Below are 14,398 nucleotides of genomic sequence, written 5' to 3' on the forward strand. Positions count from 1 at the left end.
TTCTTCGAACAATAGGGGCTGCTGACATAGATGTAACTTAAGTCCGCTGTCGAACAAAGGCTTTCAAATATGTTGCTTGGCTAATCACCTCCTATAAAGCAGCTAGCCTCTCTCTGAGGTCTAATTAGTGTGGTGAGGTTATCAGGGCCTGTGGCACCCTGACTAACCCAAATGGCGACCGGGTGAATCGTTGAGTTAATACATACTAGAAAGAGAAGAACCAAGACAGCTCAGTAGTCAGTTGTTAAAACGGAGGAAGTTATTCTCTGATTGTGATGATTAACTTCCTCCAGAACCGTGTGTCATAAACAGGTGTTTGGTTAAAAGACGCAAGCATTAGGCAGTCTGAGTCATGGTCCATGGTTACACTTGGCAGGAGTCTCTGTAGACAGCCGATCTGAGATATCAGGTGTAGTGTGAGGAGTTCAAGTTCACCCTGTGACCCACTGCACTTAAACACAGTTGATTCAAGACAGTTCCTCCTGACCTAAGGACACAGAATGAGGCTGCATGGAGCAAGACCACACAAAACCACACAGACCCCCCCCCCCCCCCCCCCCCCCCAAAAAAAAAAAAAAAGTGTACAATCATGTCAAAGGAAAAGTATTTTGCAATCTTTGCAACCATGGGATGCTATTGTTCTCAGAGAAAACCGTTCAATCCTTTCTCTCTAATGTGGTTCCTGCTGCTGATGTCTTGTTGGTAAATTAAGTTGTTCTAGACGGGCAGGTCTCGCTGGCCACCTAGGCGTCTGTTCATGAACTCTAGGGCGTACATGTTGGGATGTTTGGTGAAAATCCAAGGCCCTAGGCTGTAGAAGATGAGCACTGTTTACATAGCCACTCAAAGGGGGTAGAAATGGAGAATGAAATGGAATGGAGGAGTATGGGTGGTAGAAGTTTGGCAGAATAACAAAAGGCACAAGGCTGTAGTGAACACGGCAGGTGTCAGGCTGGTTATGGGGGTAGTCCAGAGGGAAACTCTCACTATTGTGAGTCTCAGTAGATATCTGGTGTTCCTTTGGTGTAGGTTCCAGGATGTCCTGGGTCTTCACTGCCTGAACCAGTCGGATGTGATACAGACATCTGGAGTTCTGAAAGCGCCCTAAGAACTTCTCCACGGACATTCTCCCCTCCACAAATTTCTGAAAGAGAACCTGTTGGTTGAAAATGACATTCATGATCTTTTAGACTATTAACATAAAAATAAAAATAAAGCATTTTGAATTATAGCGGATTACTTTTTTTTTTTACGTCACCTTACCTCGCTATGTTCTTCGTTCTGCTCTATCTTTTTAAGGAGCAGCCTGTGAGCCATCTTGAACATATGACCTTCTAACAAGGCTGCTATTGACAATAACAGAACAGTAGAGTTCAACATCAAGAGGGTAACAATGGCAATTAGGGTTTTATGGCACACACGTGCCCATAAATGTGTCAAACTGTATGTACAGTAACAGTATATAGAACATGAGCATCTGTGGTTAGTGTCACTCTTACAAAGTTGGTCTTGTTTGGCTTGAACGCTGATGATCAGTTTTTCCATCTCCTGATGCTTGTTGACTAATTTAAGTTTTCCCTTTCTGAGTGTTGGCTGATGAGATAGATTAATTTCTGCCAGTCTACAGTTTGACACCAATATGTCTTCTTTTGTCGACTGAAGTCCCTGAAACTGGACAATAATTACTTTGACATTATACTTTAAGCAGTTTAAGTAACAACCAAGAAACCACAAAAGGTGATATAAGACTTAGAAAACATAGCCTACCTTCTTACTTAAGCGAATTATACGGCCCATTTTCTGATCATCATTCAGAAGTTGCCGCAATTCAGAAGTCCTCAAACGACTGAAATTGCCGGACATCAATTTTGCATCCCTATTTAAATGCATTATAAGCAGGAACTTAATACCTTGCATTCACCCTACATCCGTAAGTCACGTCCAACTTTTGCGCCTCAAGCAGTACCTGTACTGGGATACCTGTTTGCAGTCAGCGTCACGGAGGTTTGTTACACTCATGTTGGCTAGGGTTTTTTATAGCCTGTTTCGCTTTCTCGACGTTAGGTGGAGCTCGCCTCTCTTCATGAATTGTGAAAGCGCAGATAAAAGCCTACACAAGCGACAAAATATAACTTAAAGTAGGTACTTGCAAAGAATTCTACAAACCTAGTTATGCTACATCAAATCATATTGAAGTTGTCAATTAGTCAAATTGAGTAGAAAAAGATATATACCTAAATGTAGGCTATTTAATACATCAAAATTTGGTTTAATTAACCTCCTACTTATTGCGCTAGAGCTACAGCTAATCGTTTCCGCGAATCGAAGGAATTGAATTAGTTGATGTGATATGTTACTATAAAACAGCTATAGGCAACATTTGTACCATATAGCCTACTGTGTACAAGTTTAATAGGCTATGAAATGACAAAAAAAATTACGTTTAGGCTATAAGTTATTTAATATAACAGGTGTCAACGCTGTACCATATCTATTCTGTAAAATGTATGTTGTTTAAAACTATTGGTTTTATTAGAAAATACCTTTGTTTCTCTATCAGTGTTGTTATGTTGTGTGTTGCTGTGTTGCTATTGTTTTATGTAAGACTTGAGCCGCTTTAAACCGAGGAGAAGGTCCTGACAGACATAACCCCGCTTAAGACTGGGACATTCCATGAACTTCAACTCCGCGCCTCTCCTCCAGAGGTCTCTCCCAGCTAAATGTATTGACTGACCTGAACACTTATCCTGTGCTCATGCTCCTGGTCATGACTTCTAACGTCCAATCAATCGCTATTATCCCCTGGGCTTGGGAGGAGTCTGTTGGTGTACTGTACTGTACTGTAAACACTGATTGCCTCTCTTAGAATGAGCATCAGACGGCTAAATGTGGACTGAGTTAATCCCTAAGGCTTGGGTGATCTTGTAGTTCCTGGCTCATGAGAGAAAGTCGTGTTCTGAGACACAAAGGATTTTTCCCACCTAATGATCAGCAGGAGAGCATGCAGCATAACTGCACCAGTCACCTGAAGGAAGTCCTAAAGCTATGTGTAAGTAAAAACAAATGTACACCACTGTGTATCAATCGTTTTTTTATACGTTATTAGTTGGATATTCTACAATGCATCTTTGTTTGTGGCTAGGTTGCAGTGATGTCAGAAGGGATTTGCAGAAAGCAGTGTTGATGTGACAGAGATCTACAGGTATGATAGGAGCTCATGTCCCAGTCATTGTCACATCATGAACGGCATTTTGATATCTAAATGTTTATTTTCAAAGAAGTCAAATAGTATTGTGTTTTCAGTTGTTTTGGCATCGCACATAGTCAGCCTATCAGCCCACTAAATAAGATGTTCAAATTCTCGCTTCTTTCCCTGTTACATAAGAGGCTATTTAAATCCATGGTCTAAACACTAGTCAGACACAAGTAGCCATTTTCATTGTTAAAGCTTATTAACTAAACCTGATCTTACTGTATGCAGAATACTCCCACGGGTACATTTAAAGTGTGCTGTTTTTGATTCAGTAGTTAAAATGTTTTCCTCCTTCTTTCTATCCTTACAGAATGATAGTGTACCTTTTGATGCTGTCTGCACCCTTCCTTCAGTGACATCCCTCTGCTGTTGCTTCCATTGATCTGAGACGACAATGAGTGCTGACAGTGACCCTGAGCTGGATGCTGTCGACCATGCCGAGCTGGCTGACATGGTTGCGGCCATCAATGTGACACCCAGCCAGTTGACCACGCATAACGGCTTCAGGTCCAACCCAGGCAGGACCCCCCCTCAGCGACTCCGCCTCTCAGACAGGAAGCTGTCATTGCAGGAGCGGGGGACCAGCCGCGTGGCACGCCAGCCCACCATCGAGTCCAAGCGTGTGTCCATCTCTGATTCAGAGGTCAAAGTCTAGATAGCATGCCCTCATATGTGTGTCTGATTCACACATATCTGGTGGAAACACATGTTTTGATGAAAAGACACAGTGTATCTTTGAGTTTAATTCATTTTAACAACCTTTTTTCCTAGGATTGTATCCAACTCAACCAGTATAAGCTGCGGGACGAGATTGGAAAGGTAAAATATTTGTTTTAAGTTCATCAAAGAGAATTTGTTATACTTTGTGTTGTGTCTGAGACTGTCCTTTGTAATGACTTCGTTACATTACAGGGATCTTATGGGGTGGTGAAACTAGCTTACAATGAGCATGATGAGCAGTACTACGTAAGCTGCTTTCCATCTGTCTGTTAGATCAGAAACGCATTGAAGCATATTTATTATCTGGCTCATTCTCAATATATCTGACTTTTTCACAACTACTGGTTTTCTCCCAGTAGTTCATGTTTTGTTTAATCTTTTCTGAGTCTCTTTTGTCTTGTTCTTTAGGCGATGAAAGTAGTGTCTAAAAAGAAACTGATGAAGCAGTGCGGATTTCCTCGTAGGTGACGCTGATCTCTTGTACTGTCTCATGTTGTCTATTCTTTATCATGGAATCTCACACACTTGTGTGTGTGTGTGTGTGTGATGTCCCCTAGGCCGTCCTCCACCTCGGGGACCCAACCAGGAGCTAGGACAGTCACCGATACCGCTGGGACCTCTGGACAGAGTCTACCAGGAGATTGCTATTCTGAAGAAACTGGACCACCTTAATGTTGTCAAACTGGTAGAGGTATGTCTTTACTTTATATCATCATTTAAACTAATACGGCAGTACTGGATGAAATATTGTTTTAGCATGGTGATTTGATTTGGTTCAGCAATTGAATGTGATGTTGAAAACTGACTTGGACTGTTTTACTATAGGTGCTTGATGATCCTTTAGAAGACAAGCTCCATATGGGTAAGTCATCACTTTCATGTTTCATATACTGTAGTGTTGATATGATGCTGCTGAATAAGGTTTACGCTGAATCACTGCACTATCTCTGATCATCCTTATCTATGTGTTGCCTGTCTAGCCTTCGAGCTGATGCCAAAAGGGTAAATTTGTATTTGTTAATTAGAAGAAACAATACTGTTTTTGTGTATAACTGTTGGCTATTTGCTCTTAGGTTAAGTATTTCTTTGAGAATTGTGTTAGTATGGGACCTTTAGCCATTTTCCTCCCTGTTTGCTGTGTATCTCAGGCCAGTCATGGAGGTGCCTACAGACACTGTGTTTACAGAGGAACAGGCTCGCTTCTATTTCAGAGACATCATCCTGGGCATTGAATACTGTGAGTCTTATCGAAATGTTATTATCTACTCAAGTATACCCTCCACACACTAGCCCCCTTCCTCATCTCTGTCTTCATGCTCTTCTCATTTCTGCTCCTCCTCTCCCTGCTCCTCCTCTCCCTGCTCCTCCTCTCCCTGATCCTCCTCTCCCTGCTCCTCCTCTCCCTGATCCTCCCCTTCCTGATCCTTCTGTCCCCGGTCCTCTCCTCCATGCTCCTCCTCTTCCTTCACCTCCTCTCCCTGCTCCTCCATGCTCTTCTCCTCAGTGCACTACCAGAAGATTATCCACAGAGATATTAAGCCCTCAAACTTGCTTCTGGGAGATGACGGGCACGTGAAGATAGCAGACTTTGGTGTGAGTAACGAGTTTGAGGGGAATGATGCCCTGCTGTCCAGCACTGCAGGGACCCCAGCGTTCATGGCCCCTGAGATGATGTCAGAGAGCGAGCAGAGCTTTACCGGCAAGGTGAGACATTGGCCTTCCTGTTTACATTTGGATGAGAAAGTATATGATGATTATTCTTATAGACTTTTTATGTTTTCATCTTATTTGATCTTATACACAATCTGGTTCTTATGCTTCTGTATTAAAATTGAGTGTCAAAAACACTTTTCAGTGAATGATTTCTGCCTAACAAAACGAATACTTGTGCTTACCAGGCTTTAGATGTGTGGGCGATGGGAATTACGCTGTACTGCTTTGTCTTTGGCAAGGTCAGCACTCTTACATTTACATTTACATTTACATTTAGTCATTTAGCAGACGCTCTTATCCAGAGCGACTTACAGTAAGTACAGGGACATTCTCCCCGAGGCAAGTAGGGTGAAGTGCCTTGCCCAAGGACACAACGTCATTTGGCACAGCCGGGAATCGAACTGGCAACCTTCAGATTACTAGCCCGATTTCCTCACCGCTCAGCCACCTGATGCCCCCTGACTCTTATGACCTTCTGTGTTTTACAGAAAAATACACCAAACTCTGTACCTCTATTGGTTTCTCATTTGAATTAGTACACTTTGTTGATTAATACAGCTACGGTGTTACACTATATTTACAGCTGCTATGCCTGTACAGGTTTGTATTCATAGGTTTTTTTTTCTTGGTCAAAATTTGCCAGGTCCCTTTCTTTGACGATTACATCCTTGCTCTGCACGCCAAAATCAAGAATGCTCCTGTAAAGTTCCCAGAGATGTAAGCACCACTCAGGAAAACATCAACATATCAGCTGTCGCTGTTCACTTAACCTCAATTACCTTTGTCAGTGAATTGTAGTTTAATGTATAGAGGCTTAGCTCTGGTTGTCGTTATTAATCTAAATGAATGGTGTCTAAGGCCTGTGTCAACTGAGGACCTAAAGGAGCTGATCTCCATGATGCTCGATAAAAACGCAGAAACAAGGGTCAGCATCCCTGAAATCAAGGTGAGAGAAGGACAGACACCTAGATGGACTGTTATGTGCTACCAATGATCCAGAAATGAGTGTTGTTAGTGAGGTTGTGTTTAGGTTTCCAAGGTAGTCTGAGTCTTGTGTGGTGTGTGTTGTGTCTCTGGCAGCTCCACAGGTGGGTGACGGAGAACGGTACTTCCCCCCTACCTCTGGAGGAGGAGCACTGCACTGTGATCGAGGTCACAGAGGAGGAGATCAAGAACTCTGTCAAACTCATCCCTAGTCTGTCTGCAGTGGTGAGCCAGCTGATAGCTTTACCAAGTGCAATACGAGCTCTGTGTTTGAGCTAGCTCTCTGTCAAACTCATCCCTAGTCTGTCTGCAGTGGTGAGCCAGCTGATAGCTCTACCAAGTGCAATACGAGCTCTGTGTTTGAGCTAGCTAAAGTTAGGTTTGTCTGCCGGGTCTGTCGGCCAGGTTTGTCGGCCTGTTATTTGAAGGTCTCGAGTCACTACAAGCCTTTACCACCTTACCCCCCTTTTCCCCCTGCAGATCCTGGTCAAGTCCATGCTGAGGAAGCGTTCCTTCGGAAACCCCTTCGAGGGCAGTAGGAGGGCGGTCAGGTCCATGTCTGCTCCTGGAGGCCTCATTACGTAAGCACTTTTCAAATCCTCTTCAGGGAAACATTCAGCTGCCAACATCAGGATTAGGTCTTAGACAAAACAAAATAATCTAAACTCACATACAGACATAGAGTCAGTCACAAACAAGTGTTTGTGTATGAGGGAGGATACTGTCTATTATGTTTCATTCACCTGTTTTTTTCCATTACTGGTAAAGTACAGTAAATGTTTTAGTTAATGTTTGTTTGGCACAAACAGACAGTAAGTGCCCTTAAGATACCCAGAAAGATCTTTAACTTCAACGGAAGTGTTTAGCTCTGCTGGATAATGGCCCAGCGGAAGCTTTTCGGTCAGGGCTAATGTAGGGCCTTGAAGCTCTCCAGTACGTAATCAGAGCTGCTGAAAGTGGCATTTCATCCTTGTGGATCTGTGGGAGGTCTCTGACACAGCTAATTACAGCATATGAGGCCTGTTTTGTTCCAATCCACCCAAAGGCCTACTGTTGATCTGTTAGCATCCATCAACCAGTATCTGTTGTGGATTCTGCTTAACCATTAGCCTGCTATCCTTGATCCCAATGGCATGCATAGAGATTCCCCCCTCAATAGCCATCTCTCTTAGTAATGTACACATACTATTTACTGGATATTAACCATGATCAGCCAAGGGGTACAGCTAGAGAACTGTGGGGAAAGTCTTCTATAAGTAAACACAAACCAACCTCTTAAGCACAGTTTGCAGTGGTCTGGGTATATAGGATGTAGAGACAAGCCTAATTATAATCTACACCATTACAATGTGGCGCAGGTGTCCTGTTATCCTCCTCCACACACAGCTGGCTGAATCACACGCTTAACTGCAAGGCAGTCAGTAACACCATGGCAATCAACAACCTTTTAACGTCTTCACAGAGCAAAGCACTAAATAATGCTTACAGAGTCTTCATTAGCCATTTAACATGAATTCATTACTGGTTTGTTGAACTTCTCTCTCATTGTTTAGGGACACTTGGATGTTGAGATCCTCTGCCAATGTTCATCCATCACTGCGGTAGGTGCATCATTTACATTTAGTCATTTAGCAGACGCTCTTATCCAGAGCGACTTACAGTAAGTACAGGGACATTCCCCCGAGGCAAGTAGGGTGAAGTGCCTTGCCCAAGGACACAACGTCATTTGGCACAGCCGGTAATTGAACCAGTGACCTTCTGATTACTAGCCCAATTCTCTAACCGCTCAGCCACCTGACTCCCTGACTCCCGCATCAACAGTCGCGAGGAAGCGTCCACACTCTGCCTTGTTACTCTCAACTGTTCAGAATCAGAATCAGAATGGGATTTATTCGCCATGAAAGTTTGCACAGACAAGGAATTTGCTTTGGCAGGAAGGTGCATACAATAAACATATAGGGACCTAAAATTTAAATATGTGGACTATCTATACTAAGGGTACATAAACTAGCAGTACTAAGTGGGATTAGAATTAAATTAAATATACGATAAAATCAAATCTAAGTTGCCGTAAATTACAATATAAAAATACAAATATTACAAAAAATACAAATGTACAAGATACAATTTTGTAATGCAGTGCAAAAAGCTGTGTGTTTTAAGCAGGAGTCATTCAGGGAGTCATTTTATCAATGCTCCCTTTTCCTGTCGCTTTAGATTTTGCTCTGATGTGAAATAATACGCAGCGGTCTCGAAAGAAGGATGGCGTTTAGCACAATGTTAACTATTAACCCCACCCCCTCCTTGTCCACACTGTCACATAATTTACATAACCTACATTTCCTTACATAACCTAATGGAGCTTTGTAACCTACAGCAAGGAGGAAAGCAGAGATGGAGAGCTGGAGGACTTGTATGAAGATGATGCGTTCACTGAAACTCTGTAGTTGACCTGTTACACAAACAAGAAAAACAAGCATGTTAAGATTTTCAGACCTATTTGTGTAAAATCCTTGCTCAGTCAATAACAGTGTGGATGCTGTAATCCCAATTCCTGTTATTTTTGTGATGTTCTAATTGAGCAAATGAAGGAGTTTTACAGTCACAAAATGTATGTTAGCTTTTTCAATGAGATTTACTTTGTCTGTTTGTGATTTTACTGCACATTTGGTCGTGAATATCTCTGTGAATTATATTTGTGTGTTCAAATGTATCTGTTAAAATGTAAATATGTACCATTGTCAAGAACATATTTTTGCATGCTTTCATAACGTAACTACTGAAAATAATAAACCAAAGCTATAATTCTTGTTGTCAAATATTTAGTTTTTTATCTGTACCCATTTCAAAACAATATAGTTGGAGTGTCTCTGTTGTCGATGTATAGAACACTAGATGGCAGCGCTGTGCCAGTAGGTGATGAAATCTGCACATAAATCTATTTGTCCATTTTGCATCTCTATATTCGAGTCTGATGCCCTGTATTTCTGCAGCAAAATTGGGCGTATGCCTCTAAAGTTCCCTTGCCCACTTCCTCTTTGTGTAATTGTGTGTGTATTTGTGTTTGTTGGACCTACAGAAAACAACACTCTTCAGTTCAAACTTTAACCTACAAACACTGTATGGCAAAAATCTGCTATCAATTTTGGGGGGGACAATTATATTACATTTTCTCAAGAGCAATTCCTGAGGGGGTCACCAAAATTACTGCTGTAACACATAGCCTACATTGTAATATGTTAAATGTATATTATTAATATTATTGACATTTCCTTATGTTTACAGTGATTTATTGAGGGGGGGGGGCAAATCCTATTTTTCCCAGGATGGGGGGGGGGGTCGTGTCCCCCCTGTCCCCCTGGGATTTTGACCTATGACTGTATACTGTGCTAACCTAAAGGTTTATTGTCCGTTCTTATAACAGTAAACCGTTCCAGTGTCTTCCTTTTGTAGATGGTTTAACTATCCATACAGTCATACACAATCCATACACACCATCTTGAGATGATTGGCGTGCTCACATGAAGTATGTGTCTTTCCATCACACTTTCCTCTCTAGAGGACATATAGGTTTGTACTATATAATCCTGTCTGAGCACAGTGGACCCACTATCTGAAGGGCCTGTCATATGTGCAGTGATTTGGACAGCCATGCAGTTCCCTTATCCTATAGAAACACCTCAGGGGTTAAGTTGTACAGTAAGTTAAGTGTGTTAGAGGGTGTCCATGAAACGATCTTCGCAAATGTTTAATGTTAAAATACAGGCTGTTTAAAGGCTGAGTTTATGTGCAGTACAACATGCAAACCTGCCGTTTCTGACATATATTGGCGTATGCCATCTGTATATGCATGGAAAGAGGAGCAGAGAATCAAGTCTGAAAATAATCTATTTTGTAAACACAATCACAGACATTATCATCCCCCTCTGTCTAAACATTCTACACCACAGCTGCTAACGCACACGGAACACAAGAAACGTTACCATCGACGACAGGTTAACCCCTTTTAGATATACATATTTAGAACATAGGATGACAAGTACAGTAGGCTACATATTGAAAACAGGACATTTATCAATCTTGTTACATTACTCATTTAATTAGTTGGCATTTTTGCAGTCAGTTCCACTCCTTCGTATCTACTCAGAGGAGGCCATCCTGAAAACCACAGACGAATGTTTCTAAGCAGAGGTAACTGTGGAAACAGTTGCCATGCAACAGGACAATTGTTCTACCAGTTGCTAATATGGTGTAAAAATGTATTTTACTTCATATATAAAATATGTTTACCTTACGATCAGGTGTCCTTGTTGTTTTTGCTCACATATGGTACCTTGATGTGTAGCCCCAACTTGCAGACCCACATCCCAAGCCAAACCTGGTTTGTCTTGTCTTAGTGTCCTGGGTGTGAGTACCCTGAGTCTCTTAGCTATAGCACCCATTCAGATCCAGTTTAGGCTTCAGTCACAGTTAAACCCTCCACGGTTGTGGACCTTGGAACACCAATAGGGCTTAGGTTTTTGACACAGCATTTCTCAAATCCAATGCAGTCTGCACACTGTCAGTCATGACTTGTCATAATACAGAAATGGAAAGATGCATTGTTGAATGCTTAAAACATGTAGGCTTTAGATGAAACATTGTTGGACAGTATCTTCATTTGCATGTTCCTGGCAATCCATACTGTACATGCCACACCTGTATGCTATATCTATCTTGGGCCTTTTAGATCCAATTAAATTTCACTCTTCCTCTTACTCTTCTGCACCAAAAACAAAAACACAATAAAAACGGAACAAAGCCATGCAAAGAAAAAAGGTTGGAATTAAAAGCATCATTATTTTCATGGTTAAACAAACATAATTACAATTTGCTATCTGAGAGCCAAAAGTTTCCTCTTGTGTTGGCAGGCTTTTACTGTGAGCTTCTGTGTGCATGTTTGTGCTACTCTTTCACCATGGGCTGGATGTATGTGTCGAATGTCCTGTGCCATGTTATTTAAGTTGCAGCTATGTGGGCACTCAGCATATCAGGACAGGGAGATTACTGCTAATGTTTGTAGTCCTGCAACTTGTCATTTTTTCCAGGGTGGGTACAGTCTATCTGCCACATGTCACTGGATTGGATATCCAACTTTAGACATAGGACACTTAAGCCATTATTTTATTATTTCCAAAGTCCCTATGTAATGGATGGTCGTGTATTAAGTGCCTAGTTCTGTACATTCTGTACTCTGACATGTGCGTGTGGACAGTTGGGTTGGCAAGGTGCCCTTAAACAGACCACAATAGCATCATCGGCCTTCATGTCAGAACAGACAGGCCTCAATATATATTTATTTATTTACTCAGTGTCACGTAGCAACTGCTGGCTCTGCCATTTGACACATATGTTTGGAAAATCCTTCATGCTTGCCAGGAGCTTATATGTTTCTTTTTAGGAGTAACTATTCAACCGTATCACTATTACTTTTTTTTAAATCTGACTTTGGAGTGATTACTCTATGTCTCTTTGTTCACAAAGTTCTGCTGGTACTACTCGGGTTGACCCTTTGAGTCCTTTGGGTATCACAGGTTCCTTCTACTGCAATGCATGAGATCATTTTGCTTTTGCAATTTATTAATGATGGTAAGAACTGTTTAGATTGGTTGTTCATATACATTCAGTGTCAGTCCCAGGAAGAAGACTGATGCATTAATGTTTCCCCTGCCCAATACTCTAAGATGAGCTATGATCATCTTCCACACTCCACAACCAGTTCCCTATGTTTGAGCTGTATCAAATGATCCCCAGACCAGCTCACCACCCTCATGTATGTTTGGAAAAGCATCCCCACATGTTGCCTGATCCCAGGGTAGACTGCCACTCTACAATTCCCTCCACTTCATCAGTGGAATTCCTTCAAACTGAATAGTTACAGTAAGTAACTTCCAGGCAGGCCTCAGGTCTCATGGAGAAACCAGCTGCTCTGTGCATCGGAGCTGTGCATCGTTGATCCAGGCTGTCCCCTCTTCCAGATCTGCTGAGTGCTGATGGACTGCTGGAGTCATATCTCAACAGGCGCTGATACGGATGAAGAGCAGAGCGGGGGGGGGGGGGGGGTGGCAGATACCTTCACAAGCCTGTTATGTAAAGGGGAAGATTACAATTGTCCAGCAACTGTGGAAGGGTGGGGTTTTCGTTTGAATTCCTTCGCAATGGTGAGAAGGCTTCCCATGAATAGTCAACCCAGAGTCCAACAACTCTAAAAATATCTAGTTCGGGGGGGGGGGGCAGATGGAGAGGTTTATAAAGCCCATACCCGAGGAGCCTCACTCCACTCTCACCTTGACCGAGACTGAGACCTACCCTTCCACAACCCAGCGGCACGATGACTGAGCGACGCATTCCTTTCACCATGCTGCGGGAGCCCACCTTCGACCCCTTCCGCAACTGGCACCATGGTAGCAGGCTCTTCGACCAGTCCTTCGGCATGCCCACCATCCCAGATGAGTGGGCCCACTGGCCTGGCACCCACTGGCCCGGCTACCTACGTCCTCCTGGCTCCTCCGTGGATGGTGGCTTTGTCTTCCCCTCCCTAATGGGAAACCCCTACGCCCGCATGATGAGCCGGCAGTTGAGCAGTGGTCTGTCTGAGATGAGACAGACCCACGACCAGTGGAGGATCAGCCTAGACGTCAACCAGTTTGCCCCCGAGGAGCTGACAGTCAAGGCCAAGGATGGAATCGTTGAAATCTCTGGTACATGTCTGGTGTTGATGCTCCATCAGATCCTACGGGCACTGCTATCTCTTAACACAAAACAAAAATTCTAACTTCCACTCAAATAATATTTGTCTCTGCTTTTAAGGAAATCACGAAGAGAGACGTGACGAGCATGGATATGTGTCCAGGAACTTCACCAGGAAGTACACGTGAGTACACAGGCAACTAGACCATACACAACACAGAACAAATAATTCCATGATAATGCAAGTAAACACCGAATCAGCTACTGATGGGAAAAAATTATGACAACAGATAAAACGCATTCCTTTCATGATATTGGGAACTTTGCATGCACTAATCAGCCCAGTGGATATTCTGGAGTCTCTGTGGTCTAACCTCCTGTTTCTTCTGCCTGTAGACTCCCCCCTGGTGTGGACTCTGAGAAGGTGACCTCCTCTCTGTCTCCAGAAGGTGTGCTGACTGTCGAGGCTTCTCTGCCCCTGCCAGCTCTCCAGGGAGACCTCAGCATGTCTGTCAAGAGAAAGTAACTCCTGGAAGTGCCTCTCCAGCATCGGTTGATTTTGCAGACAGCAGTTGTCGAGTGCTATTTGAAATGATCAATACTGTTACTTTAGTGCCTCCTATTTTTTTACCTTGAATTGCATTGTTAGTACCATATTCTGGTAGTCCTTGTCAGTAAATGTGCTTCATGTGGCTGTTTCTGAAGTTTAAACTTCACTTGTTTAAACTACTGGTATATCATTGGTTGTTCCAACCTTTTCTCTGGTTCTTGGTTGCTTTTAAGGAAACGCAACAAGAAGGGTTAAAGAAATATTTATCTAGCAGGAATTCTCAGCCACCAATCACAGCTGGGAGAGTCAAGGATACAATACCTTTACAAAACAGTAGATGTTAGCCAGCAGTAAAGATAGGAGAGAGAGCACTGTTGAATAACTGATTGTGTTTGTTCTTGATGCTGCATGATAGTGAGATGTGAGATAATAAAGATGCAATCAGGTTA

At 42.7% G+C, this 14,398-nt stretch overlaps 2 protein-coding genes across 2 annotated transcripts; both read left to right on the forward strand.

The window, feature by feature from the left end:
* The first annotated feature begins 3,647 nt into the window (after positions 1–3,647).
* Positions 3,648–9,486, forward strand: camkk1b (calcium/calmodulin-dependent protein kinase kinase 1, alpha b). Its single transcript, XM_067246415.1, has 16 exons — positions 3,648–3,896; positions 4,025–4,072; positions 4,166–4,219; positions 4,382–4,433; positions 4,531–4,664; positions 4,799–4,835; positions 4,954–4,975; positions 5,122–5,210; positions 5,478–5,677; positions 5,872–5,925; positions 6,330–6,403; positions 6,545–6,632; positions 6,767–6,895; positions 7,151–7,251; positions 8,224–8,271; positions 9,048–9,486. The coding sequence occupies exons 1-16, from the start codon at positions 3,648–3,650 to the stop codon at positions 9,115–9,117; spliced, it is 1,449 nt and encodes a 482-aa protein (XP_067102516.1). The 3' UTR covers positions 9,118–9,486.
* A 3,526-nt stretch (positions 9,487–13,012) lies between these two features.
* On the forward strand, positions 13,013–14,398 carry LOC136951724 (heat shock protein beta-1-like). Its single transcript, XM_067246304.1, has 3 exons — positions 13,013–13,410; positions 13,520–13,583; positions 13,796–14,398. Exons 1-3 carry the CDS (start codon positions 13,041–13,043, stop codon positions 13,923–13,925), a joined length of 564 nt encoding a protein of 187 aa, XP_067102405.1. The 5' UTR covers positions 13,013–13,040; the 3' UTR covers positions 13,926–14,398.

The sequence above is a fragment of the Osmerus mordax genome, chromosome 11 (genome assembly GCF_038355195.1).
Source record: "Osmerus mordax isolate fOsmMor3 chromosome 11, fOsmMor3.pri, whole genome shotgun sequence".
In the NCBI taxonomy this organism is placed as follows: domain Eukaryota; kingdom Metazoa; phylum Chordata; class Actinopteri; order Osmeriformes; family Osmeridae; genus Osmerus; species Osmerus mordax.

Excerpts from the sequence above, each read along its gene's own strand:
- camkk1b (XM_067246415.1), top strand. The coding sequence starts at position 3,648 with ATGAGTGCTGACAGTGACCCTGAGCTGGATGCTGTCGACCATGCCGAG. Across the intron at positions 4,836-4,953 it reads AGAAGACAAGCTCCATATGG|CCTTCGAGCTGATGCCAAAA; the intron begins GTAAGTCATCAC and ends TTGCCTGTCTAG. Across the intron at positions 5,926-6,329 it reads ACTGCTTTGTCTTTGGCAAG|GTCCCTTTCTTTGACGATTA; the intron begins GTCAGCACTCTT and ends AAAATTTGCCAG.
- LOC136951724 (XM_067246304.1), top strand. The coding sequence starts at position 13,041 with ATGACTGAGCGACGCATTCCTTTCACCATGCTGCGGGAGCCCACCTTC. Across the intron at positions 13,411-13,519 it reads TGGAATCGTTGAAATCTCTG|GAAATCACGAAGAGAGACGT; the intron begins GTACATGTCTGG and ends TCTGCTTTTAAG. Across the intron at positions 13,584-13,795 it reads AACTTCACCAGGAAGTACAC|ACTCCCCCCTGGTGTGGACT; the intron begins GTGAGTACACAG and ends TTCTGCCTGTAG.